The following is a 26,617-nucleotide window of genomic DNA, read 5'->3' on the forward strand; positions in this document are numbered from 1 at the left end:
CCTCTCAAACCAATGAGGCCTTTCACCCAATTGTCAGCCTACCTATCATAGTTCTGCTTCTCGGTGAATATTGATCCACCGAGTCATAATAAAGTAGTGCTTCCAACGGAGAATGAGAGTTAATGCGGATGTTTTCTGGATCAGACAAGATGGACAAGGAAAAAAAATAGATTCTGTGCTTCTGCCTAGCCAATTTCAAATTGCTTCTGGCAACACTATGAATCTCATCCACACCCGTGAGTTTTCCCACATACTCTTTGACCAAAAGGAGAACAGAGCAAAAGAAATTTAAAAAAAAAAAAAACCACCAGCATCCTAACAGAAGCATCTTGATGAATGTCCATGATGCATGCCCACAATGTGAGTAACCATCACTGCAAAAGGCAAATACTTTCCATAAGCAGAATGGGGAATCAATTACCAGCAGAGATGATTATATTGCAGTTACTATTGCTTTTATTACATCTGGGTTCTGAAAATTTGTAACCCCACAGTTACACAAGAATTTTTTTTAAATACATAAAGGTCAGATCGTTACTTTGAATGTACCTTCAGAAATCAGAATTTAGCTTTTTTTTAATTTAAGAAATCTGCAATTTGTAGCTTTAGGAAATATGAATGCAATATTTCTAGAGTCGGCTAAGCTCAATAGTCAACCATAAATGTCAGGAACTTTATGTTTTCATTTAATGGCACCAATTTTTCCTTCAAGAGATGCATAGCTGAGTCAAAGAATATTGTGTTGTATAATTGCCCCTGTGAAGTTTTAAAATCTAACGTGTTTTTTTTTTATTTCACAAAATTGCATGCAAGCCTGGATGCAATCTTTCTAGAATTTTATGCTCCCTTATATAAAAATAGGAGGGGCCTTATAACAGACAATAAGTACATTGCATTGAAGGGGAATTTGCTGATGATTGACGGGTAGTGTTTCAACCATAAATTCAGGATGTATGTGATATTTTTTTTGAGGGATGATGCTTTCCAAACAAAAGCAGAAAATAGCTCTCTGCTTTTTCCATGTTGATATCTTGCATCTTGCCAATCTAGGTCAATAAATAACCTGAGAGAAAACATATCACAACCAAACTTTTGTCACTTAGGGGAAAAAAATCATTCCTTCTTTTAGGTCCAGTGGAAAATTCTTCGTATTTTTCTTCTCTGCTCCAACCAGCCCTTTTACCATCCTTCCATTATGCTTCTTTGCTTGCTCTTTGCTAAGATATCAAGACAACTTCCTTCTCCTCTGACTTTTACATTCTCAGCAAACCACATTTCTCCGGGTGGTGGCTCCAATGATGTGTTCAGGAAGATGAAACCTGATTTTTGTTTACTTGCTCTGATTTTCTTTCATGAGATGCACTTCTCAAATCCTGAGTGCTTCCTCTACAGCTATTCATGGATACCTTATAGATATCTCAGCATTCTAAATACCGACATTTTTACCTCCTGTCAAAACCAGATGGCCACATCATTCTAGTCTTCCATTCTTCTGGACTAAAAAAAAAAAAAAACTTAAAATAATTTCAATTTGCTCTCTTTCAATAATACTGTGCAGAACTTGCCACAGCTGCTCGGTGTCACTTCTGGAGTGATTGTTCACTTTAGCACTTTCTTCTTTATCTCCTATTATTTCAAACAGTTGAACAATACTTTGTTAGCTTCTCACTGGGCAACGTGAATTTTAGTAAATTACTATCTCAAAAGAAAAGGCATTGGATTCACCTGAGAAAAGAGGGTTCCTGCTAAGTGGGGTGTGAGGCAAAAGATCCTAAGCAAGCACAAAGGCGAGGTACATGACCACAACTGAAAAATGCATGGCGATTGCCAGGAAGAGTGGCGTCAACACTAAATGCCTCACAGGAGTCATTACCAAAGAGAAGAAAGAACAAGGGAAGGGAGTTCCCAAAGAAAGACCAGATATGAGAGAGAGAGACAGACAGACAGACAGACAGACAGACAGACAGACAGACAGACAGACAGACAGAGAGACACAGAGAGACACAGAGAGACACAGAGAGAGAGAGACAGAGAGACAGAGAGGCATGCTCACAGACTTCAATTTGTTTGAAATAGGGTTTGGAAAGTGGAGTACAAGGTCAAAGGAATTGGCTAGAAGAGGAGAAGAGGCTACATCAGAAAGCAGAGACTGCTCTTATGGGCCATCCAAAGTATATCAAATAAGGCAGGAAGGAAAATCCTATCCGCTGGGGTACTCTACAAAGTGAGTATATTGCCCGAGTGCTACCAAAGGAACTCCTTGGTCAAATTAGGACAAAAAGTACTACTTTAGGGATGAGTATATTCATCTGAGTCAGCAGTTCCAAGTCTTGAATAAAAGCAGTGTTCGTTTGCACGCAAACCCCCATGGCTGTGAATGAAATAGAAGGCCTAATGGTACAGAATCACCAGGATTTCCTGAACAACCATGAGATGTTGGAGCACCATGAGAGGTTGGGAAGCGAGAGGGATAAGACAAGAGTAATAGTTTGGGGGAATTTCCTAGATAGAGGTACTAAATGAGCCATTAGTAGACAGTAAATTTGAATAGAAAACGGAAGCAACAGGGAATGCAAGGACAAACAAAAAGATAGGATTTGGTAGAATGATCCATTTTGGAATGGCTGTGCAATTCTTTTCAGGAGGTAAGAAGAATAGAAACAAGGCAGTGGGATTCAAGTTAGTTCACAATCTGGAGAGGAAGAGAGAAAACTGTGCTTCTGAGCGACAATCTCTCCTTTCCTCTAGAATTTAATGTGCCTCTTACATAACCAATCTAGTCTTGCCATTGTCTTTGGATAAATGCAGCTTGGGTCTTGGGAAACACAATTTCATTCTAATCTTGGAACCTCAGGAACTAGCAGATTTTTCTGTGAAACCTGTTCCTAGATTCTCTGTCATCATTTGAATTACAACACATTCCTCTTCCTACCATTCATCCAGGACTTCCTTTCTCCACCTCTCAACCACAGCTGAAATATAAAATCTGTCCCATCATCTGACTTGTCGCATATTAAAACTTTTCTCCGAGGAAGGAATAGAGCCCTTCCAATGCTTATGAAAGTAATAGCTAAGAACCAAATCCCACATGCGAATACCATTGTCAGCCTTAAATTCAACTGAACCTTTGAAGAACTGGGCAAACATAAAAGTTCACCTTATCATTAGTGGAACTGTAATTGTTCTAATATGGCCGTACTCAGTGCCTGAAATCAATCAGATAGCTTCTGAAATGAATTCAGGTCAGAGGGTGGCAAGAGCTTTGTCTCTCTAGTAATGAAATGAATTGGCAGATCTCGTAATGGGCAGAGCCAACATTTCAAAGGATCTTCCAACCACTTTTCTATCATTTCTTTCCTAAGAAATATTTTTTGATTAATCCCCACCAATCCTTCTTAGAATATCGGAAATGTGATTTGAATACCAAGGAATGAATAAATAGTTCCTGAATATTGATGTCAGAAAATACTTAACGTAATTAAATAGCTTAAATCTTTCATTAATGGGGTTTGTACAAAGCTTACAAAGTGGTTAGCATTTATAGGTTTGAAAAAAATCTAAACAATAGCTACATATTATCCTGATGTCCTTTTTTTTAATGTGAAGGTTGCGGAAATTAGAGCGGTGGGACTATGATGTTTAGAACATTGCTAATTCAGATAGACAGATAGATGAATATATATATGAATTAAACATATATATAATGGAAATTCAGTGACCCCTGAATATCACAAGAGGCTAGAAGGTTATAAAAGACCACTTTCTTCAAATCCCTAAAAGTCACCCCTTGCAGGAAAGGATATAGAATAAATAGTTCTCCATAATCACATAGATCTATTATGGCTTCAAGGACTAGACCTCAGACACAATGATTTCAAACCAAGAGAAATGGAATCAAGAAGTTACTGGCATTATCCCAGTCATCATCACTGCTGCCTACATTGACACCTAAAACCCTCAACCAAGATGGGCTTCATGTCCATGAGCACACACACACACTCGAAAGAACTATGAAGGCCAGAGCCCAGACCTTAATCTTAGCTACTCGGAAGGAGGCTAAGATATCACGGCTACCATTCAAAGCTAGCCCAGAAAGATAAACCCCTGAGACTCTTATCTCCAACTAACCACTAAAAAGCCAGAAGTGGAGGCGTGTCTCAAGTGGTAGAGGGCTAGGTAACCCTCGAGTGGAAAAAGCCAAGTGAGAACATGAGGCCCCGAAATCAAGCCCCAGTATCCACACCAGACAGACAGACAGACAGACAGACAGAGATACATAGATAGAGATATAGACATAGATATGCCAGAAGTGATGGGTGTATTATACAATGTACTAAGTGCTTTTTTTGGCCCAACTCACTGCAAGGCATATCAGATGGAAATACACAAGATATATGTATGTATGTTTTTATGTTCTATGTTGCAAGAGATCTCCCCTTTGGAGAGTCTGTCTTATAGGAAAGGACAACACGCCGCGTTAGCAGGTGATAGCTGCTGCACGAAGAACTGGAACAGAGCAAGCCCTGGAGAGGTGAGGCTGAGGACAGCGCCGCGGGCTGAGTGATTAGGGAAGCAGAAATGTTTTATTAGGTTCTCGGGTAGGATCCTGAAAGGCCGAAACGCCACTTCTAAGCACAGAAGGGGCACAGGGGCAAACCAATGCAGGGCACATTTTTCAGCCTGGCAGTAATTGGACTGGAGGGATTGGAGGCCCGGGGAAAGGGCAGCGGTCACGAAAGCAGGAGAAGGAGAGTGGAGCCCAGTTACAGAAAGTCTCTTCTTCAAAGCTAAGGGCATCTGCTCTGAAGCTTTTAATATCCAAGACCAGGGGGGGTCACTAACTGCAGACTAATTAACTTAAAAAGCCACCAGCATGATTTCAAAGGCACAGACTAATAAACAGTGTTTTGAGATCCGTACTGATATTCATGATTATTGCATACAGATTGCTTTACAATCAGATAGCATCCACAAGCATGTATTTTCCCCCCCACAAAACCATTCCCAGTTAGTCTAGTGGAAGATGGGACTTGTACCAGAGACTTTCAAAGCAAGCTGGTTGAACTTCTCACTCCTGATATAAATAAAAATGTTAATTCATATGGATAGGTCACTGAGGGGGAAAAAATCCATGATTCTCCAGCTCTAATCAAGACTTTCAGATCATTTGATCAAAGATGAACATTGGGGCTTGGGGATTCGTTTGGGGGTAGAGAGCTTGCTTGGATAGCTTACACAGGCTGTGGGCTTAAGCCTAAGCACCACACAAAAAGCAAGTAAATAAAGATAGACATTAAAAGGAGAAGTGTTGGCTTTTAAGTGTGAAATCAAACAGTCAATAAACTAGCACGTCAACTCAAAAGCTTGATAGAGGTCTAAAAATGTTACTTTGTGGTAATGTGTATTCTCACAATGCCGACATGCTATGTCTGGCCTTCTGAAAACCTGCTATGCTAAAGAGCTTACCTGTGAATATAAACAATAACATATGAAAATAAAAATATAGATAGACATCATCCATATCTATATTTTTATTTATATATCTTTATAAAAATAAAGACATAGGAAGTGGCACTGTGGCTCAACTGGTAGAGTACTTGCCTTGAGCTGAAGAGCTCAGGGACAGCGCTCAGGCCCAGAGTTCAAGCCCTACAACTGACAAAAAATAAATAAATAGAGACATAGCTATAGATTTATGCCTATCTATATCAAGATATAGATCTCTAGATCTATATCTTATCTATTTATTTATTTATCATGGTTGTGAGGCTTGAACTCAGGGCCTGAGTACTACTCTTGGACCTTCCTGCCCAGGCTGACTTCAAACTACAATCCTCAGATCTCAGCCTCCTGAGTAGCTAGGATTACAAGCCTGAGCCACCAGTGCCCAGCCCTGTGAGACTCTTATCTTCAATTAACCACCAGAAAACCAGAAGTGATGCTGTGGCTCAAAGTGGCTCAAAGGATAGAAAGCTAGCCTTGAGTGATAAAGTTCAGGGACAACACCCAGGCCCTGAGTTCAAGCCCCCCAACTGACTAAAATAAATAAAGAAGAAAAAGAGTCTCACAGACTTTCCTGCCTGGGCTGGCTTTGAACAATGATCCTCAGATCTCAGCCTCCTGAGTTGCTAGGATCGATTATAGGTACGAGCCACCAGCACCCAGCTATACCTTTATATTTTTAAGTAATCAATAATCAAGCAGGAAGAGGTCAAACTCTTGTCAGGTCTTTAATCACCGTCCAAAAATTGTTAAAAAGAACTCCTAATACCTTTTTCCCAACGTCATCTCCCCCTGGATCATGAGAGCAGAGTTCAGGCCAGTGGTATCCTAACTTGATCTCTTGGGGGCTAAGGAATGGGGACAAGGTCCTGCTTTGTCGAATGTGTCGATTCCTGTGGTGTAAATGTTCTCTCTCCAGCAGTTTCCAAGCTATCCTCTTGGCAATGGCTGCGAAGGGATGGGCACAGCAGGCTTTCACACGCTAGCAGGTCACTGACCACATCTCGGAGATAAACTACTTAAGCAAAAGAGTTAGAATGCTCTTGCACTGATGGGGTTCCTCTGCTGCAGCCTCAAGTGTGAAAAATGCCTTTTCCCCCCTGACTGCAATCTCATTTTCTATCTCAGGCTCTTATTCTGTCTCGTGTAGAAAATCAATCTAATCATTTTAGAGGAACTCAAGTCCAGTTCATGGATGGCTCAATCAATGAAGGATTAGATTTCTGTCACCTTCGGGTTCAAAATACCTACAAGGGATTTATCTCCCTTCCCATCAACCCTGGAGGGAGGACGGGGCAGTGGACAGGGGACCACTTCTCGGGGTGCTGCCTGAGAAGAAGAGATCTCAATAATCAAGCAGCTTCTACTCTGCCCTATGTTGCTCTGTTACAGTCCAGTGAGAATGGATCGAATTGGACATTCAGTACCTTACCCCCATCCCATGCATTGGACTTTCTCCACAACCACTGCCTCACACCTCAAGCTTTTACACGCATTCTTCTTTTAGTAAGCTGCCAACACAGTAACCTTTATTTCCCCCTAAACTGGTATCTCCTAAGAACATTATCTACCATAACCATACACATATGGTTCAAACTCAAGATGTCGTTAACACCACTTCAATTGTGTTCTCTATCTTACTCATATTTAAGTCAATTGCCCCCAATATTCCATCTCATCATAATAAATATGCTTCTTTATCCAAGCTTTATCCAATCCAGAATCAGGAGTTTTATGTCGTGTCCTGGTCTCTTTTGCCTACTTTAGTCTTGAACAGTTTCACAGTCATGACTTCTCTCAATGACTTGGTCTCTAGAACCTTCCATCTCATAATGGCACCTTTACGCCCTCACATATACTTCTCCTCCTCGGGACCCAACCCTCCATTTGTTCTTGGCCATTGGGACAATGTTCTTCCTAAGAGTGACAGTCTCTACATATTAAGAACAATGGAGTGGTTTCATTTGGGACAGTCAGTCTTCTCTTCAAGTGAAAACTCACGCTAATGGCATTGCTCCTATTCAGAGATCTAAGAATTAAAAGGGGGATCCCTAACACCCCTACAATGAGCCCATTTGAGGACAAAGCAACAGACCAAAGGGTTCTTCATACTTGTGTGCTCCTTCCATTCCAAATTTTCCTTTGATCTTCCTTTCAGAACACAGGGGAGGAAGAGCAATTCCTCCAGCTTCTCCGTTCCCCTTATGAAAGCTTTTCTATTTTAGACTTTAAGGGTAGCAGCTGAACCTTGTCCCCAAGCTGTGCAGTGATCCATGTTCCCCAAAGCATTGGATGACTCATGCCTACCTGAGCCAGATGAGAAATAAAGGGCAAACAGGAAGATGCCACCATCGCGGCTCTCCACAGCAGCCCACACACCAAGCAGTCAGCCGTGGAATTCGCTTTGCCATTAACTATTTTGCCTCTTTTTTTTGTTCATTCTTTTATTTTTAATTTCATCTTTCAAAACAGGGACTTAGGGGTTCATCTTTCCCAACCTTACTCAGCATACTTAGATGCTACGCAGCAGGATCTACTGAGCACTTAATACAATAGCTGAAAAGAACTCACCTCATGCCCCCCACACACACCCAGTGACCTCCATTTGATAAGGCTATACCATAGAGACTGTCTGTCAGAGGTAAATAACGTCATGGAATCCATCAGGTGCTGCTTCCTTCTAGATTCACAATCTATAACATGGCATACCACCTCTCCCCTCTCCCTCTCTTCCCATCTCCTTTTCTCCCTCTCTCCTCTCTCCTCCCAATCCTGGGGCTTGAACTCAGGGTCTGGGTCCCTGAGCTATTTTGCTCAAGGCTAGTGCTCTATCACTTTGAGCCACAGCGCCACTTCCAGTTTTCTGGTGGTTCACTAGAGAGAAGAGTCTCACAGACTTTCTTGCCAGGTCTGGCTGTGAACCGCGATCCTCAGATCTCAGCCTCCTAAGTAGCTAGGATTACAGGCCAAGCCACTGATACCCAGCTGTATTTTGCTCCCTTCTAGGCAGGAGCAAGATAAAAACTCAGGAAGCAAAGCAGTTCTGATATGGACTAACGCAGAGTCTACCAAGGCTAGCCATGTGCACTTCTTCACAGACAGGGTCCCTGAAGAACAAGGCTGTTGGCAATGGTTTTTGGTAGAATTTTGCAAACAGTAGGCATAGTCTATTTTTTTCCTCAAGGAAAATATGAACAGTGAGATATATTTTGGCTACAGGAATGCTACTTGGATACCTATGGAGTTTTTCTTGTCTCTTATAGAAAAATAATTCATAACATTTCCATTAAAAATCATTCTGTACTGTATCAGAAAAGTTTTGGTGGGGACACAGTTAAAATATTGTTTATTCTCCTCACTTATGAGACATAATTTGAGTGATTAAGAGTAAACACAAATTGGAGGATTATGTTTGTGAGCGGGGATTAGGAGATGGGGAAGAGTTGTATACCGCTTGCTAAGGAATAAATTTCCCAATGCAGAGCCAATGCACAAGGATTGAGAAGGGCTTTTGTGTTGGTTTTTTCCCCTATGTGTTTGAGAAAAATCTCACATATGGATCTCAGAGACAACTTCGAATAAATAACAATCTTTCAAATCAAATAGTAAATAGTCACTAGAAAAGCAAATACAACCCACACAAACAATAAAAAGCAAACTCTTTGTGGAGGAAAGGATGATCTGATTTTCAAAAGTTAGCATGTTATAACACTCAACATGTTCAGTTTTCCACCATCCAAACTAAGATGTATACAAAGAAATGAGAAAAGGCAGCCCACTTGCAGGAATAAATGAATAGAAACTGTCCCAGAGGAAACAAAGGTAGCAAGCCACTAAAGCAGGATTTAAAAGCAACTTTCTTAAATATGCTCAAAAAGCTGTAAGAAACCATGAGCAAGGAGTTAAAGGAAAATAGAGTGATGTCTTAGAAAACAGAAGGATATTAATAAATCGATATAAATTATGGAACTACACAGGACAACTGAAGTGAATGCACTAGAGTTTCAGCAGAAGTAAGAATAAGTCCATGTGGAAATGGCTAATTGCTATACCCCCTCACCCCGCCCCTCCTTTCTGAGGAACACAAAGAAGAAAATGGGAAAAGCAAACAAAGCTTAGGAAAGACGCACAGCAGGAGCTAGCTTAACAATGGACGGGATCTAAGAAAGGCAGGAGCAGGTAAAAGGCAGATAAAAATGCTTAAAGAATTAATAGCCAGAAGATTTCCAAATTTAATAAATGCTTCAAGTCGAGATAGCAAAGAAGTTCAACAAACACAGGGCAAGATAAACTGAGAGTTCTGCGTTGATAGGTGACACTGGAATTCCGGAAAGCCGGGTGAGCACTAGTGGCTGACATCTGTCATCCTCGTCACCCAGGAGGCCGAGATCTGAGGATCACAATTCAAAACCAGCTCAAGAAAGAAAGTTAGAGAGACTCTTATCTCCAATTAACCAGCAAAGAGCCAGAAGAAGATCTGTGGCTCAAGTGGTAGAGCGCTAGAGCCTTGAGAGAAATGCTGAAGAACAGCACTTAGACCCTGTGTTCAAGCCCCAGACAGACAGACAGACAGACAGACAGACACACACACACACACACACACACACACACACACACACAGAGGAAGATTGTGAATGGAAAAGAAAGGACATTAGATAGTATGAAGAAATACCCCTAGTATATTTAAGGCACAGATGAACACAAAAGGAAGTATTGTTGTATCCCGGGATGCAACTCTCCTTTTCTCTCTATATGATTGAAAAAATAAATGCACAAAACAACAATTATAAATCTATGCCAGGACATACAATAGATACAGATAAACATTTATGAAAAAAAGAAGACAGAGCTGTATTAGATCAGAATGTTTTATATATACCACTGAGGCTAAGGAATATTCAATGAAAATAGTGTTATAACTTTGCCACTACTGTTAATGCCTAGACTAACCACAAAGAATGAAAATTAACACAAAAATAAATGAGAAAGTAGATATCCAAAACTCAATTTTAAATATGTTCATTATTTTTGTAACCTGATACTTGCAATGGTTACACAACATTTTTTGGCTTTTTTTTCTAGTGTTGTGTTTGTAATTTGGTTTGAAGACACAGACTTACTATTTGACCCAAGTTGGCCTCAAACTCATGATCCTCTTACCTGAGCCTCCTAAGTGTTGGAATTACAGAAATGCATGACCATGCTTGGCTTGAACTGTATCTTTTACAGTTTATATGTGATATAAATTTCATTTCAATTTTCAAAATACATCCAGCTCTTTTCTTATTTCAATGCTATTGCAAAATTACCACATTCAAATATCCACCTATCCCACACCAGGTAAGTATTAGTTCTTTATTTGCCCTAAAACTGTGGTCATTTCCTCTATTTATGACATTGCTTGGGATTTGCACTTCTCACATTTTTATTTCATTTCTGTGTTTCTGCATGGGTGAGCTCTTTATGTAACTGCACTAATCATATACTCAACACTGTACAGTACTAACAGCAAAAGAGCAAATCAAATAAATATAAGCAATGGGATGCAAATTAAGCAAAGATGGGTTAGTCAGAGAAAGCCTCCGTGAATGGTCATAAATTATCTCACAGTTGCCTTTTGGAAGGTTTGTTCGTTTATTCCTTTTTTTTCAGTGCTGTTGAATAATTTGCTAAAGCACTATGGAATATTAGCTAGATTTTGGAAAGCACATTCATAAATTCATCAACTCCTACATGGACAGTATCCAGTTGAAAGCCTTAAGCAGGCACATGAGTCTTTAAAATGTACTTACACTAGGATTTACGTTGAGCTTTAAAAGTGGTTTTCATTGGGCTGGGAAGGTGGCTCAATGGTAGAGCGCTTGCCTTGCATGCCTGAGGCCCTGGGTTCGATTCCTCAGCACCAAATAAGCAAAAAGAAAAAAGCCGGAAGTGGCGCTGTGGCTCAAGTGGTAGAGCGCTAGCCTTGAGCTGAAGAGCTGAGGGACAGTGCTCAGGCCCAGAGTTCAAGCCCCACGACCAACAAAAAAAAAAAAAAAAAATGGTTGAGAAGAGCCTCGAACTGCATGAGCAGTAATGGTTCTGCTTAAAAAAAAAAAAAAAAAAAAAAAAAACTTGATCAGAAATTGAAAAGTTACATTAGGATAGTAGCAGTTACAAGGAAACAAAAAAAATTTTTTTTAAAAAGAGTATGGAAGAGATACCAAGTCATGAGTACAGAGAACTTATCACTATTTTTCTCAGAGGTATCAGGAGATAAATAAAAGGTCATTTGAACAATCTTAAATCATAGTGATTAAGAAAAATACCAGGAATCAGAAAGGGAAAAAAATTATGTAAAGGATAGTATGTCGGTGAAACCTTTAAAAGTTGCTGTGTGTGTGTGTGTATGTGTGTGTGTGTGTGTGTGTGTGTGTTCAAGACATTGCACAGGCAGCAGGGAGTGGTAAATATAAGTAAAGGATTGTTATATGTACTTCTCTTTTGCACAAATCTGGGCAGGGTCTGCCCAGGCCTTCTCCTGAGGCCCAGCAGGAGACCAGGGCTTAAAAAGAGACAGAGCCAAGGTCAGCAAAGGGGCTTTGAAAAATCCTCCATGATCATTCCTCTTTGGGCATAGAATCTCTGACTTCATTTTTGTTTTCATTTTAATGCAGCTATTTAATCATTTAAATAGAGCATCAAGGAAAGTGGGTTCCATTTTACACAGCCAACCAGATAGTATTCTATTATAAATGGCCAATAACCAGTATTACTATGACTAGAGACGTGCTCCCTTTTGTTTTATAATGTCAATGTACATGATGACAAAAAGTTTTAAAGAAATCAAATTACCAGGTAGCAGAAAAAAAATGACAAATAATCCTCAAATCCACTAAGTATTGGTGCAGACTAGATCTCTACTTAAATTACCAAGAACTAAGGCAAATAATTGAATTCCCAAAGAGGGAAGAAAATTTTTTTGATGGAGAGGACTCCAGGAGGAGACACAGAGAAAACGCCATAAAACCATGTGATTCCTCAGGATTACGGTTGTGAGAACTGCAATTAAAAAGCAAAGAAGACAATGCAGCAGAATAGATCTTTACATTATAAAACTACATTAGGAAATAGAAAGACTTGGGAAAAAATTACAGTAAGTGAAGTAAGCCAGGCCCAAAGAAACATAGATCCTATGGTTTCCCTTATTTGCAGTAACTAGTATATGTCTAGGACAAGCAGAAAAGCTCAAAAGCTATGTACACGTGAGCATATAAGATGAGGCTAAGTGAAATGAACCCCAAGATAAGGACACAAGAGGTTTTATCCTTCTTGTTATTGTCTTTAATGTATTTATAATGTACTGTGTGATTTTGTACGTTCTTTCCCCATGGTATAACCCCTGTTTGCACTGTATTTGATTCCAGTGCCCTGCATCTTGTATATACATTTTTTAATTTGGGGAGGGGAAGGAAAAAACAAAATGCTGAAAACAAGGATACAGGTTGACCCATTGTAACAATAAGATGTACAAGACACTATGTTGAAAACAAACTTTAGAACTTTGAGGGGGCACATAGAGGAGTTGGGGAGGTGGGGAGGGAAGGGATGGTAGGAGAAAAACAAAGGAGGAGGTAACAATGCTCGATAGGAAATGTACTCATTACCCTACTCATGTAACTATAACCTCTTTGTACAGTATTTTTACAATAAAAAAAAATATATGGAAAGAAAAACTACAAATAAGCCAGGCACCAGTAGCTCACACCTGCAATCCTAGCTACTGAGGCGGCTGAGATCTGAGGATCAGATCAAAGCCAGCCTGGGGAAGAAAAGTCCCCCATGAGACTTTTATCTCCACTTAACCACTCAAAAATCAGAAACAAAAGAGCTCAGGTACAGCACCAGGCTCCAAGTACAAGGCCCAAAACAACAAAAACATAAATAGATAGATAAATGAAACTACAAATAACAAGGTTAGAAACAAACCTAAAAGGCTACTAGTGCCAGAGCAAACAATACTTCCAATTGATTCAAAGTCTTAAAATTCAACAACTTGGGAGAATATGAAACACAAAGACAACTCCTGGGCACCGATTTCACAAATCCTCTTCCGACATTGTGGATAACTATGGGGGAGGGGCACAAAACACTCATCGCATTAACTCCAAAATGGCATTTAGTCTTTATTAATTTTTGTGCTATGTTTCCATTCTTTTCATTTTTCCTTCACTCTGTCTCAACCATACATTCATTTTCTTTATCACCAGAGGTCTCCTTTTCATTTTCATTCCATATTGATAAAGCCTAAGGATGTGTGCATATTTCAAATAAGACTTCTTTGGTTAAAAATGGTTTTATAGGGTTCCCATTCAGCCTACACCTAGACTCCTTTATATTATTAACTAAAGTCCATGCTTAATTTGAATTTCCTTAGTTTTTACTGAATTTGGAGGGGAGGGGCTGTCAAGGGTCTTGAACTCAGGGCCTGAGTGCTGTCCCTGAGCTCTTTTGCTCAAGGCTAGTGCTCTACCATTTTGAGCCACAGCGCCACTTCCAGTTTTCTGGTAGTTAATTGGAGATAAGAGTCTCACAGACTACCTACCGGACCTGGCTTTGAACCTCAGTCCTCCTGAGTAGCTAAGATTACAGGTGTGAGCCATGAGCACCCGGCTATCCTTTTTTTGTCTTTTCTGTTCCAGTCTCCCTACATATAATCACATTATATGCTAGCCTCTGGCAGCTTCCACTCATCTTGGATCTAAGACTTCTCATGTTTCTCAGTGACCCTGACAGGTCCAAGCATGACTGGTAAGGTCCTTTATTTCAGATACGTCTGGCATTTTCAGTTGCTCCCCCTCCCCACACCCCAACTCTCACCAGCGGAAGATCACAGTGGCAAGAGGATAAACACATCACATCGAACCAAAGGCATATACCTGTAAAAAGATAACTTATCCCTCATGAGGTGAACACTGGCCAATTGGGTAAAGTTGTGTTTGCTAGATTTTTCTACTATTCAGTTCTCATGATTTGAAGGAAGTTGCTTATCTGTACATCTTAACTACATCTCATTAAATACATCAGCCATTAATCTATACATATTATTCAGAATTCTTCTGGACAGAGTAGGTTGAAACTTGACTCGAAGGCCAACATGAAAGACGTGATCCTATGGGGTAAGCACACAAGGAAAGAGGGTGTGAAACCAGGGAAGCCAAAGCAGAACTGTGCTTTTGACTTGGTATGTGCACACACACACACACACACACACACATTCTGAACAGCCTCACAAGATGCACCCCAGAACACTCTGCCCTGAGGATAAAGAAGGAAGTTCAGATCCATCGATTCCCACCCCCCATTGTTCACAGTCCTTGGAAGACACACTTGCAGTATTTCATTGACGGAATGTAAATCCCACTTGGACTCTCAGAGCCAATGATTCATCCCCTCAGTATCAGGAAAGTCATCAGGCAAGAAGAGAGGATACAAAGAGTATGGCCTCAAGATGCATCCTTGTCATTTCTAGGGGAAGCTGGAATTTGGTCATTGTAACATTGGCTGGAGAAAGAGGTGTGGTTAAGTGCTCCATGAGAAGTGTCCAATACAGCATAGGAACAGTGAAGGACACATTTTTAATTATAGCTTTCCCCATCCTTCAGCTCGAAACTTCCCTGCCACAGAATGCTCAAGAGATAGATAGATAGATAGATAGATAGATAGATAGATAGATAGATAGATAGATAGATAGATAGATAGATAGATAGATAGATAGATAGATAATGGAATTATAGCCAACAAGAAAGCCATAAGCCCTGGGTTTGGTTATACAACTCACCCAGCTTTCAGAACACAGCTCATTTCCATCTACAAGGGACACTCTCATTCTGAAGATGAGTCTTGGTCCCTTCCCACATGTATGCAAATATTTTGTTTAGAGTATTTTGCATTTATATTCATGAGGAGAGAGAGTGGCTTTTCATTTCCCTTTCTTGTTTGTCCTTGACAAGGCTTAGTAGGAAGGTTATACTGGCCTCATCAAATGAGTGGGGAGTATTTGGATTTTTTGGCTTCTGTTTTCTGGGAGAGAATGTGTGAGATTAGAGTCCTGTTTTTCTTAAATGTGTTTGGAAGCATTCCTTTTGAAGACACATTAGCCTGGAGTTTTCTTTGTTGGAACCTTTTAATTAGGAATTTATTATCTTTGGAAGACAGAGGGATGCTTTAGTGTTATAAAAAAAAATCTTGAATACGATTTTGTAGGTTGTGTTTTTCCAAATGCTTCTTCAATGCACTGACATTTTGAACATGATTAGCAGGAAGATTGCTAAAGTGTCCTCTTGCAGTAGACTTTTTTCTTTTCTTCTTATTATTATATTTAAGTAATTGTACAAAGTAGTTACTCTTTAACAAAGCAGTTTATGAACACAATGTATCTTGATCAATGTCACCCCTTTCAACATTCTTCCCCATCCCTCTCCAACCCTTCTTAATTTTATAAGATATACCTTGGATTCTTGGGCATTAAACTTTTGTTTTACTAATTATACTGAATATTTTCCATTTCTCGCTAATTCATGCATTCCTTGGAGTTTTCTCTACTTCATTTGTTACTTTTCTCTTAATCTGATGGTGTTTTTTCCCTAATTTCTCCAGATGGCTATAGATGGGCCAGTCACATTGGACCTCCTTTCTTTTGCAATATTTGCAATTAATTTGCTCTCGGCTACGGCCTAAACTACATCCACAATTTTGACTTATCGTATTTTGTTATCATTATACTAATACCTTCCTCATTTCCATGGAGATTTCCTTTTGAGGCATGTATTAATTGAATTCCACACCTTTCTGAATTTTAAGTGTTTTTTTTCCTAATTAATGATCTCTAGCTTAATTCCACTGTAGTAAGGGCATCTACTCTGAATCACTTTCAATTCTTTGAGATTTATTGAAATGCTATTTTGATGGACCACACGTAATTTAGGTAAACATTCTAAGGACACCTGATAAGACTGTATATTCTATAGTTGCTCAGTATATACATATAAATTGCCTCTTTACCGATCATAAAAGTTATTTTTTAATTGTCACTTTAGGTGGTTGTACAAAGGAGTTGCCGTTACACCAAGCAGTTGATGAATACGATATCTCCTGATCAATGTCACCCCTTTCAACATACTCACCCAACCCTCCCAACCTACCCCTTCTCTCACTCCTCTTAATTTTGTATGTTATACTTTGGATTCTTGTCTGTGTTCTCCCCCTCTACATTCTCCTTGGCTCTCTTGGTTTCCCTCTACTGGTTAACTTTCAGCCATTACAACTTTATGAACACACATCAACCATTATCCATCGTTGAATCTACTCAGGGTTAGCATAAGGCACTTAACTTTCTAAGTCAATCATTCAAGAAGCCAGACACCTGCTAGAGTCTCTACCTTTACCTTAGGGTGGGACATGGATGTAGGCCTTGGTCTCCTGCCTGAGCTGTGCCTAACGCTGCTGAAATCACCTACTTCCTTCCCCTTCTCTACAGTCTTGCTCCTGGCAACTCAATCTGGACAAAGACTTGTGCCTCAGTCATTGGCTATCGCTGTGCTTCTGGGGGAAATTCGATCTAAGAAACCACTTGATTCCCTTGCATCCACTCATTCCATCCACATTGACATTTTCTTCCTACTGTGAAAAATATTAGATACACACTGAAAGAAGGTATGCTACGTATTTGTGGGAATTTCTGGGTTATGAATCCATGTGGGCTGTTCTACCAGCTTTAGTAAGATTGTGTTTGTCAATTGACTTTCTTATCTTATATCACAGCTCGAGGTCTTTCCCAAGGCAGGCAGAGTCTAACTTCTAGTTTGAAGAGACTTAACAAAGACTATCTGCTTTAAGATTCTCCCATTACCTCCTCACAAAAGGGCCACCAATTTCTCTCACTCACACACTTTGAAGATTCCCATTGTTAGGCTACTTAGAAAGAAAAACCTGACTATACAGTATCACATAGAAAAATAACATGTATCCGGGCATACAGGGGTCCCCATAGTCAACATCACACTTTTATAAAATGAAAGTGAGAGATAGTTCATGTCACTTTGTTAAGGCCAGCCACAATTTACTATTATAATGTAATGTCCTTGATTCCCAAACCAGCATTTTTTATCACTATAAATTACTTAGGATTGGAGACTTTATACAATCACGAGGATGACATTATCAGGTTGATTTAAAGCTAGACAAGGTGGGCTCTGGAGCAGACAAGGACAATAAAAGGTGCAATCGAGAGGACACCAACAGGACAAGGGAGATGGGAAGAGGGTGGACTGTGAGGATGGGGGGGACCAGCAGCGACAGCAACACCCACAGAAAAGAGGGACCCAAATAGAACAGGCCAGTCATCCCCAGGGTTTAATCAAATGAATCGATAGAAGAACAGACGCCACTCTAAATTCATCCAGAACCAGCAGCCAACTCTCCTCTGCTTTAATGAATCGAGGATATGAGCACACTGAGAAATAAAAGATGTAAATCTTTGTTCATTTGTAGTTCACCTTCTCAAGGCCAGAATGCAAAATACAAAGCTACACACCAAAGTGACTCAGCCCTGACCACAGAATTGATCTGGAACCTCATTCTCCAAAATGTTCAACTCTTCGTAAGGTAAGGTTTTTATTTTTCCCCTCAATTCATAAACTAATTTGAGTGCTAAACCTGCAAAAAAAAAAAAATATATATATATATATATATATATCGTTTAAATACTGTAAAAATAAGAACCAACCTATTGCTCTAGCTCGCCAAGCTTGGCTAAAGACATATGAGAATGTTTTACTGCAGTCTAATAAGGAATGTGTAAAATATAAACTCTAATTCTATGATTCTGCTTTGCTGTATAATCAGATAAGAATGAATTAACTTTTCCTAGAAAGCTGATGTGGAAGTCTTGTTCCCTTAGATGATCTTGATATGGAGTACTATATATATTTGGCCCTGTGAGGTTTGCTCAAATGGGGTTAATTGACAGGGTGTAGTGTGAACCCAGGGACTATGTTTGGAAATGCAAGGGACCACACCATAGAACCGCCATAAAAGTCAGTAAGGCCAATGTCACCTACCTAATATTGTCACACATTTAATCTTATTCTTCCAACAGGACACTAAAGGACAGACACTAAATATCTAGCCCATCCTCAAATGAAAAAGAGGGAGGCCATGATTTCAACTCAACAATAGTGAATTGTTCCCAATGATAGCTATCTAATACTGGAATGGTTAGTCTTTACTTGGAATTTCATTTTCCATAATAAAGACTCCCAAAGCCACGTGAAGCAGCTGAAGACCAAGCACACTGGAGAAGCTTGTAGCCTGTGCTAGTGACCTGTGGCTGTCAAGGTGACTTGGAACCTGAATCCTCAGGCATTTCATTGGATTTAAGTGATCACAACTCGGGGTTAAGAGCTATAAGCCTACGGAGTTAAAGGCGAGAGCAACCAAGAGATAAGCAGGACATGAGACAGAAAACATAGGCACAGTCAGTAAGAGTTTTACCAAGTCCTGGATCCACCTGCATGCAGATTTGAGAGCCTACAGTTCCAGTCACGTCTCATGTGCCAACTCTCATGGCCAATGGGATAAACTTCACCTTAATTTAATTACATCTCCTAAAAACCCCCTATGTCTAGATGAGGTCTCATTCACAGGGATCCAGAGGTGAACTTAAAGATATCCTTTTGGAGAGCAGAATTCAACCCACCATGGCACGCCTGTGACGAAATGGAATTAATATGCATCCAAAAATGTTCATGTTTCTTCCTGTCTGCTGGTGGAAATGAAATCTCCTTCGAAAGAGCAGCCTTCTCCAGTCTCCTCCCTTCTGTCACAAGGGACCACTCTACTTGCTCAGAGTAACTTAAGCACAGCTAAGAAACAAATTGCCCACTTCCTGCCTGGCTTTTCTTTGTCAGTTTTCCTGATTCCTTAAGAAAGAAGTCTCTCTGTGTTAACATGTTAGTGGGAACTTTATTTGTCCCCTTCCTGGCTTAGCAGAATACCTTTCCCAGCCTGATCTAAAAGACAAAGAATGTTTTTAATACTAGGAGTGATATGAAGCCTTTAAGAAAAATCACTCCAAATCTGACATTCCTTTATGTAATTAATAGAGGAAAAAAGAAAAACTAAATAAAAAAAGAAAAATGTAATCAAGTAGGTTGACAACTAGCAAAAGATAATTAAAATGATCCTGTTTTGTTTCTCAGTTTCATTAACATGCAAATGAGATTCATGAAGTTTGATACTGTGTTGTAGCAAGAGCCATAGAAACAAATTAAGAATGAAAATGAGTCCCACTGATGGAGACTCTTGATGAGGATAGAAATTAATGAAAAAATATGATTGGCTACAATTAATAAAGTATAATTTTTGGTGATTTATTAGGCCTTAGCCAACAAAATAAAGATATTTAGATAAATTAAATGTTGTTTCTTTTCAGTGGGTCACAATCTGTGAATGCTTTTATGAGTTAACTGATGGCATGGTAAATGTTAAACTCTGCTTTACTTTATAAAGAACAGAATAGAGGAGACCTTGCTCTTGGAACAGCATTGTGGTCACAGCTCTCCTGTTGATAGGGCCAAGAGTACAGAAACTGGAGTGACCCTCACAGGGGCTCAGATGACCCTGTTGCCTGGATGGTCACGGGTTCAGAATTGCAAATAGGAAGAGACAACACTAGGTGACCCATACCTCTCATTGTAAAGCACTTAAAAGGAACAAAGGAGTGTGTCCACAAACACAAAAGCCCACCTTTCCCATCTGACAGAACAATCTCACTGTGGAATTCTCTACTGACATCGTCACACTTAGGAGCCCAGGGAAAGTTGGTACGTCAAAAGAATGTGAGATCATATTTTACGATACATTTAATTGTCTTAAAAATATTGTACTAACATATATGTTGCAATTAAACCATGCAGGACACGGCATACCAGACCTATGCATATGTATATGTACATATGTAGTATATAAATGGCAAAAGACAGAAATACATATACACATGCACACACAATCTACAAGGGATGTCCAAAGATCAATGTGCCTAAGCATAAAACACCGAGGGTCACGTCAAGGAGTGTAAAAGAAGCGGCCATTAGAGAAGACAGTCAATGACCAATGCCTGGTAGTAGCAGTAGATGATATCGATATCTAAATTCCCACAATGGTTTGTTTTTTTTTCCATCTTAGTATTACCAGCACTCTTCCCACAGCACGTGCAGGTGTTTTACTTTACAGACGATGAAAGGTTAGCACCATGGCGTTGTTTTACTTCACAGACGATGAAAGTTAGCACCATGGCATTGTTCCGATCATAGTTATTATTGTGTGTTTCTTGCATGATGGGGTTTGAACCCGGCGCCGCGCGCAGCAGGCCAGGCTCAGCCGCAGGGCTGCCCCTCAGGCGTCCAGTCTCTGGTTTCTTCAGCAAGAAGCAGTGACACACGGTGCTTTCCCCTTTAAACGCACGCAAGCCATCAAAGAGACAGGAAGCCGCTCGATGAGGCTCCAAGGAGCCTCATTTGCGGCTACGGCACCGCGTGCGGTTTTGACCAGGCCTGGTGGAAATCCAACCGGTTCCGTTCCCGCGCGCATGCGCGCCACAGCTCGGCCGCCGCGCCCTTGTCAAGTGGTGTAAAGCACTGTGCGTTCTGTTGCTTCTGTCCCTGCCTTCATTTCGTGAAAATCAGCCCCCCCCCCAAAAAAAAGAAATCACACCCAGAAAGAAATCAAGCTAAAAATGAATGCGCTTAAGCGATGAGATGAATTTTTCTTTATCTAGACAAAGGCAGTGTATGTCTCTGGTGAGAGTTGGGCAGCATCTTGGACAAGTCACACATGCGCAGTACGGTACTGAAGGCACCGCGTCCTGACCAAGCTAAGTCACGCGTGCGCAGTACTGTACGAACGCAGCGCCTCCTGACCGTGCTGTTTTTTTCTCCAATGGTGGTGTCCTGAGAGCCGTACTTGCACGCAGGCGCAATGCAGTACTGAACTCACTGCATCCCGGGCATGCGCAGGCTTCCCCCCCACCAGCCATCCACCCACGCATGCGCAGTTCAAAGCTGAAGGCTCTCCTGCGCATGCTCAACTTTCTAGCGGGTCCTTGGACCCACATCCTGGCAGGCACCAGGGGTCCACGGGCTGGGAGGATTCCCAAGGAGGATGGGTTCGGGAAATCCTCCCACGCGTCCCGTGGGTCCCACCACGGGCTGACCTAGGAATTCTCCTCTCGCATCGTCGCCCGTGGTGTGGAGAGCGCGGGCGAGGCCGCGGAGGAGGCTGGCCGGGGCGGATGGCCGCGGGGAGGAGGCCGACTTACCGTCCCTTCGGTTCAGCCTGGCGAACCCGGGCCCGTGGCTGCCGGAGAGCTCCGAGGAACTGCTGAAGGAGGCCGGAGGCAGGGCGGACGCCAGCGCGTCGTCACAGTCATCTGCGGGGGGGAAAGGCCACACTGGGTTAGCAGCGCGCTGAGGCTCGGGAGCGGTGACCGAGACACGGGGGCCACGGCGCCGAGACACGGGGGCCACGGCACGGCATAGTGACCGAGACACGGGGGCCACTGTGCTGAGACACGGGACCACAGCCGTGACCGAGACACGGGGGCCACGGCACAGCATAGTGACCGAGACACGGGGGCCACGGCACAGCATAGTGACCGAGACACGGGGGCCACGGCACAGCATAGTGACCAAGACACGGGGGCCACGGCGCCGAGACACGGGGGCCACGGCGCCGAGACACGGGGGCCACGGTGCAGAGACACGGGGGCCACGGTGCAGAGACACGGGGCCACGGTGCAGAGACATGGGGGCCATGGCACGGCATAGTGGCCGAGACACGGGGGCCACGGTGCTGAGACACGGGGCCACAGCACGACGCCGAGACGCGGGGACCCACCACAGTGACCAAGACGGGGTCACCACATGGCACTGAGACTACCGAGACCACCACCGTGACCGAGGCACCGGACCCCCTGCAGTGCACGGAGACACCAAGGCCCACCGCAGTAACTGAGGCCCACCACAGTGCATCGAGACACCGGGACCCCACTGCTGTGCACAGGACAGACCAAGGCCCACCACAGTGCATCGAGACACCGAGGCCCACCACAGTGCATCGAGACACCGGGACCCCACTGCTGTGCACAGGACAGACCAAGGCTCACCACAGGGCATCGAGACACCGACGCCCACCACAGGGCATCGAGACACCAGGACCCACCGCAGTGCACAGGACAGACCAAGGCTCACCACAGGGCATCGAGACACCGAGGCCCACCACAGGGCATCGAGACACCGGGACCCACCGCAGTGCACAGGACAGACCAAGGCTCACCACAGGGCATCGAGACACCGAGGCCCATCACAGTGCACCGAGACACCAGAACCCACCGCAGTGACCGAAACACCGGGACCCCACCACAGTGCACAGGACAGACCAAGGCCCACTGCAGTGCACTGAGAAACTGAGGCACCAAGACACCGAGGCCCCCCGCAGTGCATACGACAGACAGAGGCACCACCGCAGAAACGAGGACTCAAAAGCAGGCCGTCTACCTAGGACACATTACTCTGAAGTCTAGGGAGTTCGGGAAGAGAAGAAAAGGAATTTGAAGACAGGAGGATCTGGAACTCCAGGAAGGTAAATATATTTTTAAATAAGAGATACCATACCATCCTAACATAGGAAAGGTTTATTTAAACAAGATTTGTTTTTTAAAAATCTGTCATACATGGAAAGATTGATAAATTTAAATACATTAAGAATCTGATTTCTAAGATACCATAAAGTGAAGAAAAAATCATAAAAGCATATAAAAGTACTTATGAAAGAAATGGGGACTATTTGAGTGTAAAAATGTGAAAAATCTGTCACCCAACATATGGAAGTATGCAGAATATATAGAAAGTATATATGAAAATGAGAAGAATGACGGGAGGGTGGTATTGACCGAGACACATTGCACTCCTAAATTGACATGTTGAATTGAAACTCTTTTGTCCCTAAAAAAACCTAAAATAAATAGACGCGACAGTATATACGAAATAAAAACATGAAAGCACCCACACAAGAATTATATGAACAAATCATACAAACCAGTATAAAAATCAGTATTCCAAGTGAAGAATGAAAGAAACCACCTTTAGTGCAATTAGAAAATATGCTAGAAAAAGTGTTGTTACAAGGATCAATCAATCGGCAACTTCACAGCTCAGAAGCTATGGAGGGAGAATCAGGATAAAAATCCAATGATATGGAATTGGTGATATTAAATTCCAGGTGGAAATAGCACCTGGACAGGATTCCATTGTATTATGGTGTTTCACACATATATACATAATTATACATGTATATAAATCTGTATATTAGTATACACAAAAGGATAGATACTTATAACATATAACCTATCTGTCCTCTAATATGAATCACATATGCTGCACTTAATATTAAAAAAGAAAATACAAAGAGAAAATATAAGAAGAATCATGCCTACCATTGTGTCCATATATGCTCAACTTAGTTAATTCCCTTATTTTACATAACCACTTATCTCTTAATTTTTACAATGGTTAAGTAGTTCCCTTTTTTGCTGTGATCAGAAAAAAATGGTATTTTATATATAATAGTAATTTTTAAAAGCATGCCAGGGTTTAGCCTCAAATGTTTGACAGTAAGCAACTTAATTTAAATTAAAATAACCCGAGAATTACCTTGATTTAACTTAAATTTTGCTGAAGCTGGTCCTGCCTGAAAATAATTTGTTCTTGGCTACTTTTGATAAGAATTTACCTAAGATGGCATTTCATTTTTTTAAATTCTCTCATTTTCATTTCAGGTCCACTTTTTCTTCTTTAGAACCTTAAACTCTTCAGCTCACTCTTAAAAACAAGACAGCTCCTTCATGTCTATCGATTGACTTAAGTACTAACACCAGCCAATCTAGTTGTAATTCAAGTAATAAGGAGTATATTCATTAAAAGACATACAACCCCGAGTGTTGAATGGAATTCTGTTCGTACCCAATTAGACAAGCAACAAGCCAGACTCTTTAGTACACTGTGGAAACTAGGCTGTGTGTTTGCTCACATGGGTGAGAGTGCTCTGCTACATGGGTAGGGCTCATGTGTAAGTGTGTGATCACTAGAACCACAGTGATTTGGGAATTATCAGAATGCAGGTGTGTGATGAAAAAGGGTGTTTAATTGCATTCACAATCAATTATGCAGATTTAAATCGATATTTGGAACGTAAAACGCTTCTCTAGTACAATCACTCTAGAGGGTATATTTATATATATATATATATATATATATATATATATATCTCCCATTTGTTTTTGCCAACTATAATTGAGAATCAATACAGCTGCTCTACTTCTAGTTTTAAATGAGTAGAATTAAAATAGGAGAAGGAGTAGGTTTTCCATCTGTTGTGAAGGGTCATGCATGTGCTATGGGAATGGGATTGTAGATTGCATCTGCGGACTTCTGATGTTTGGTGAAAATCCAGTTGACCTTCACCAAATAATGCATAGACATCTTCTTTGGCATGAGTAAATATGTCCCTCTATAATCTGCTGTATATTTAGCAGTGAACTATTTTATTGTGTAACTACTAATGGCTAACATGTGTGGCACAGCACTCTGTGCTAAGAATGTGTGCTAAGAATCTAGATTTGCTTCACTAATCTGCACTCTTCCTCATTGAAGTATCATTATTCTCAGCAGTATTATCATGGAGATGAAGACAATAAGGTAGAGTTTGGCTCCTTTGCTCATCTCACAGTGAAGGAACCATATTCACAAAGCAAGTTGAAATTGAGAATCAAATACACCTGATTGGAAGTATTATTCTTCAGTGTGTAGGAATTTCCTCAGACACCATAATGGCATGAATAAAACATCTCTCAAGGATTCTTTCCAGGTTTGCCACATTATTTGTTTGTTACCCATTTGATTTTTCAACAGGGATGAGGACCAGCCTTGAACTGTCGTCATGAGTCTGGAGTAACTGAAATGGATATTTCCTGCTGGACATTCGTGTAGTGGAATTCTGGATTCAGTATTGGTTCTCCTGTGAGTTTAACACCAGAAAAAATCAGGTTTTTGTAACTATTTTGCACTAGCCAAAAAAAAAAAAAAAAAAAGGTTCTGAATCGCAAAGCTGAGGGCATTTCATTTCAAAGCTCCTCGAGCAGAGATGACTTTTGGTGCCCAGGAGACATTGGACAAAACCTGCAGACCCACTGGGCATTACTACTGGGAGGGAAGGTGCCACTGGCAGAGACATTGCTAAGCACACTGCAGTGCCCAGGTCTGCCTGTCCTCCAGGACAAATAGTTACCTAGTCTCCACTGCCCATAGTGCTAAGGCTCAGAAATACTTTTTCAGATTCTGGGTTTTTTATGTTTGTTTGTTTTTTAAGGCAGCCCAAAGACTAATCCTCTACAAAAATAATTTCTCAGATAGAATGTTTCCTCTCACATTTCAGTTGATTATTAGATCTCATTTACAGCTTTTCACAGGCAACTAAAAATCATTTAGAGTACCTAAGTATATTGGCATTTAAGTCAGGAGCTCTGAAATCTGCATTAACACTCTAGCTCAAAATGGAATTCTGTTTCTTAAATTGGGTCTGAACATCACAATCCTGGCACCTTCATTTGCTGGCCAGTAGGCCGCATTCCTGGGGGCAGGGGGAAGCCACAGGGGAGCAGAAAGATTGCATTAACTAGCAAAATGGAATAATGCTCACTAAACATTTTATGGACATTTGTATGATTCAAAGTTATAGCAAGGCTATTGAGGTAATTATTATTTTTTTCCATTAGGGCAAGAAATGGACAAAACTCGCATTGATTCTATGCATTTCCAAAATGATGGTGCATGTTTTTTTACTTTTGTCACAGTCATATTGATATTCTCAGTTTATTGATGACAGTTGGAAAATGGCAAAACAACAGTATTTACTCTTTTAGTAAAAAAATAATAATTTTCTACACACTGATTTGATTCTGTTTTAATTCTGTTAGATTACCCATATTAAGAAAAATTACCCTAATTATATTAAATTATAT

At 41.1% G+C, this 26,617-nt stretch overlaps 1 protein-coding gene and 2 long non-coding RNA genes across 3 annotated transcripts in view; 2 read left to right on the forward strand and 1 right to left on the reverse strand.

The window, feature by feature from the left end:
• LOC138825097 (contactin-associated protein-like 4) overlaps window positions 1–26,617 on the reverse strand; it is a 230,957-nt gene that overhangs the window by 172,694 nt on the left and 31,646 nt on the right. The window contains exon 2 of the mRNA XM_070019483.1: window positions 21,860–21,970. Within this exon, the coding sequence (XP_069875584.1) occupies window positions 21,860–21,970 (111 nt within the window). The remainder of the gene's footprint in view (window positions 1–21,859; window positions 21,971–26,617) is intronic.
• Window positions 309–18,672, forward strand: LOC138825078 (uncharacterized). Its single transcript, XR_011371336.1, has 3 exons — window positions 309–360; window positions 18,034–18,147; window positions 18,641–18,672. It is a non-coding gene; the product is annotated as an uncharacterized lncRNA (long non-coding RNA).
• On the forward strand, window positions 22,611–26,459 carry LOC138825079 (uncharacterized). Its single transcript, XR_011371337.1, has 3 exons — window positions 22,611–23,181; window positions 25,509–25,616; window positions 26,372–26,459. It is a non-coding gene; the product is annotated as an uncharacterized lncRNA (long non-coding RNA).

Source organism: Dipodomys merriami, unplaced genomic scaffold (assembly GCF_024711535.1).
Source record: "Dipodomys merriami isolate MVZ:Mamm:240054 unplaced genomic scaffold, mDipMer1.0.p SCAF_134, whole genome shotgun sequence".
Lineage (NCBI taxonomy): Eukaryota > Metazoa > Chordata > Mammalia > Rodentia > Heteromyidae > Dipodomys > Dipodomys merriami.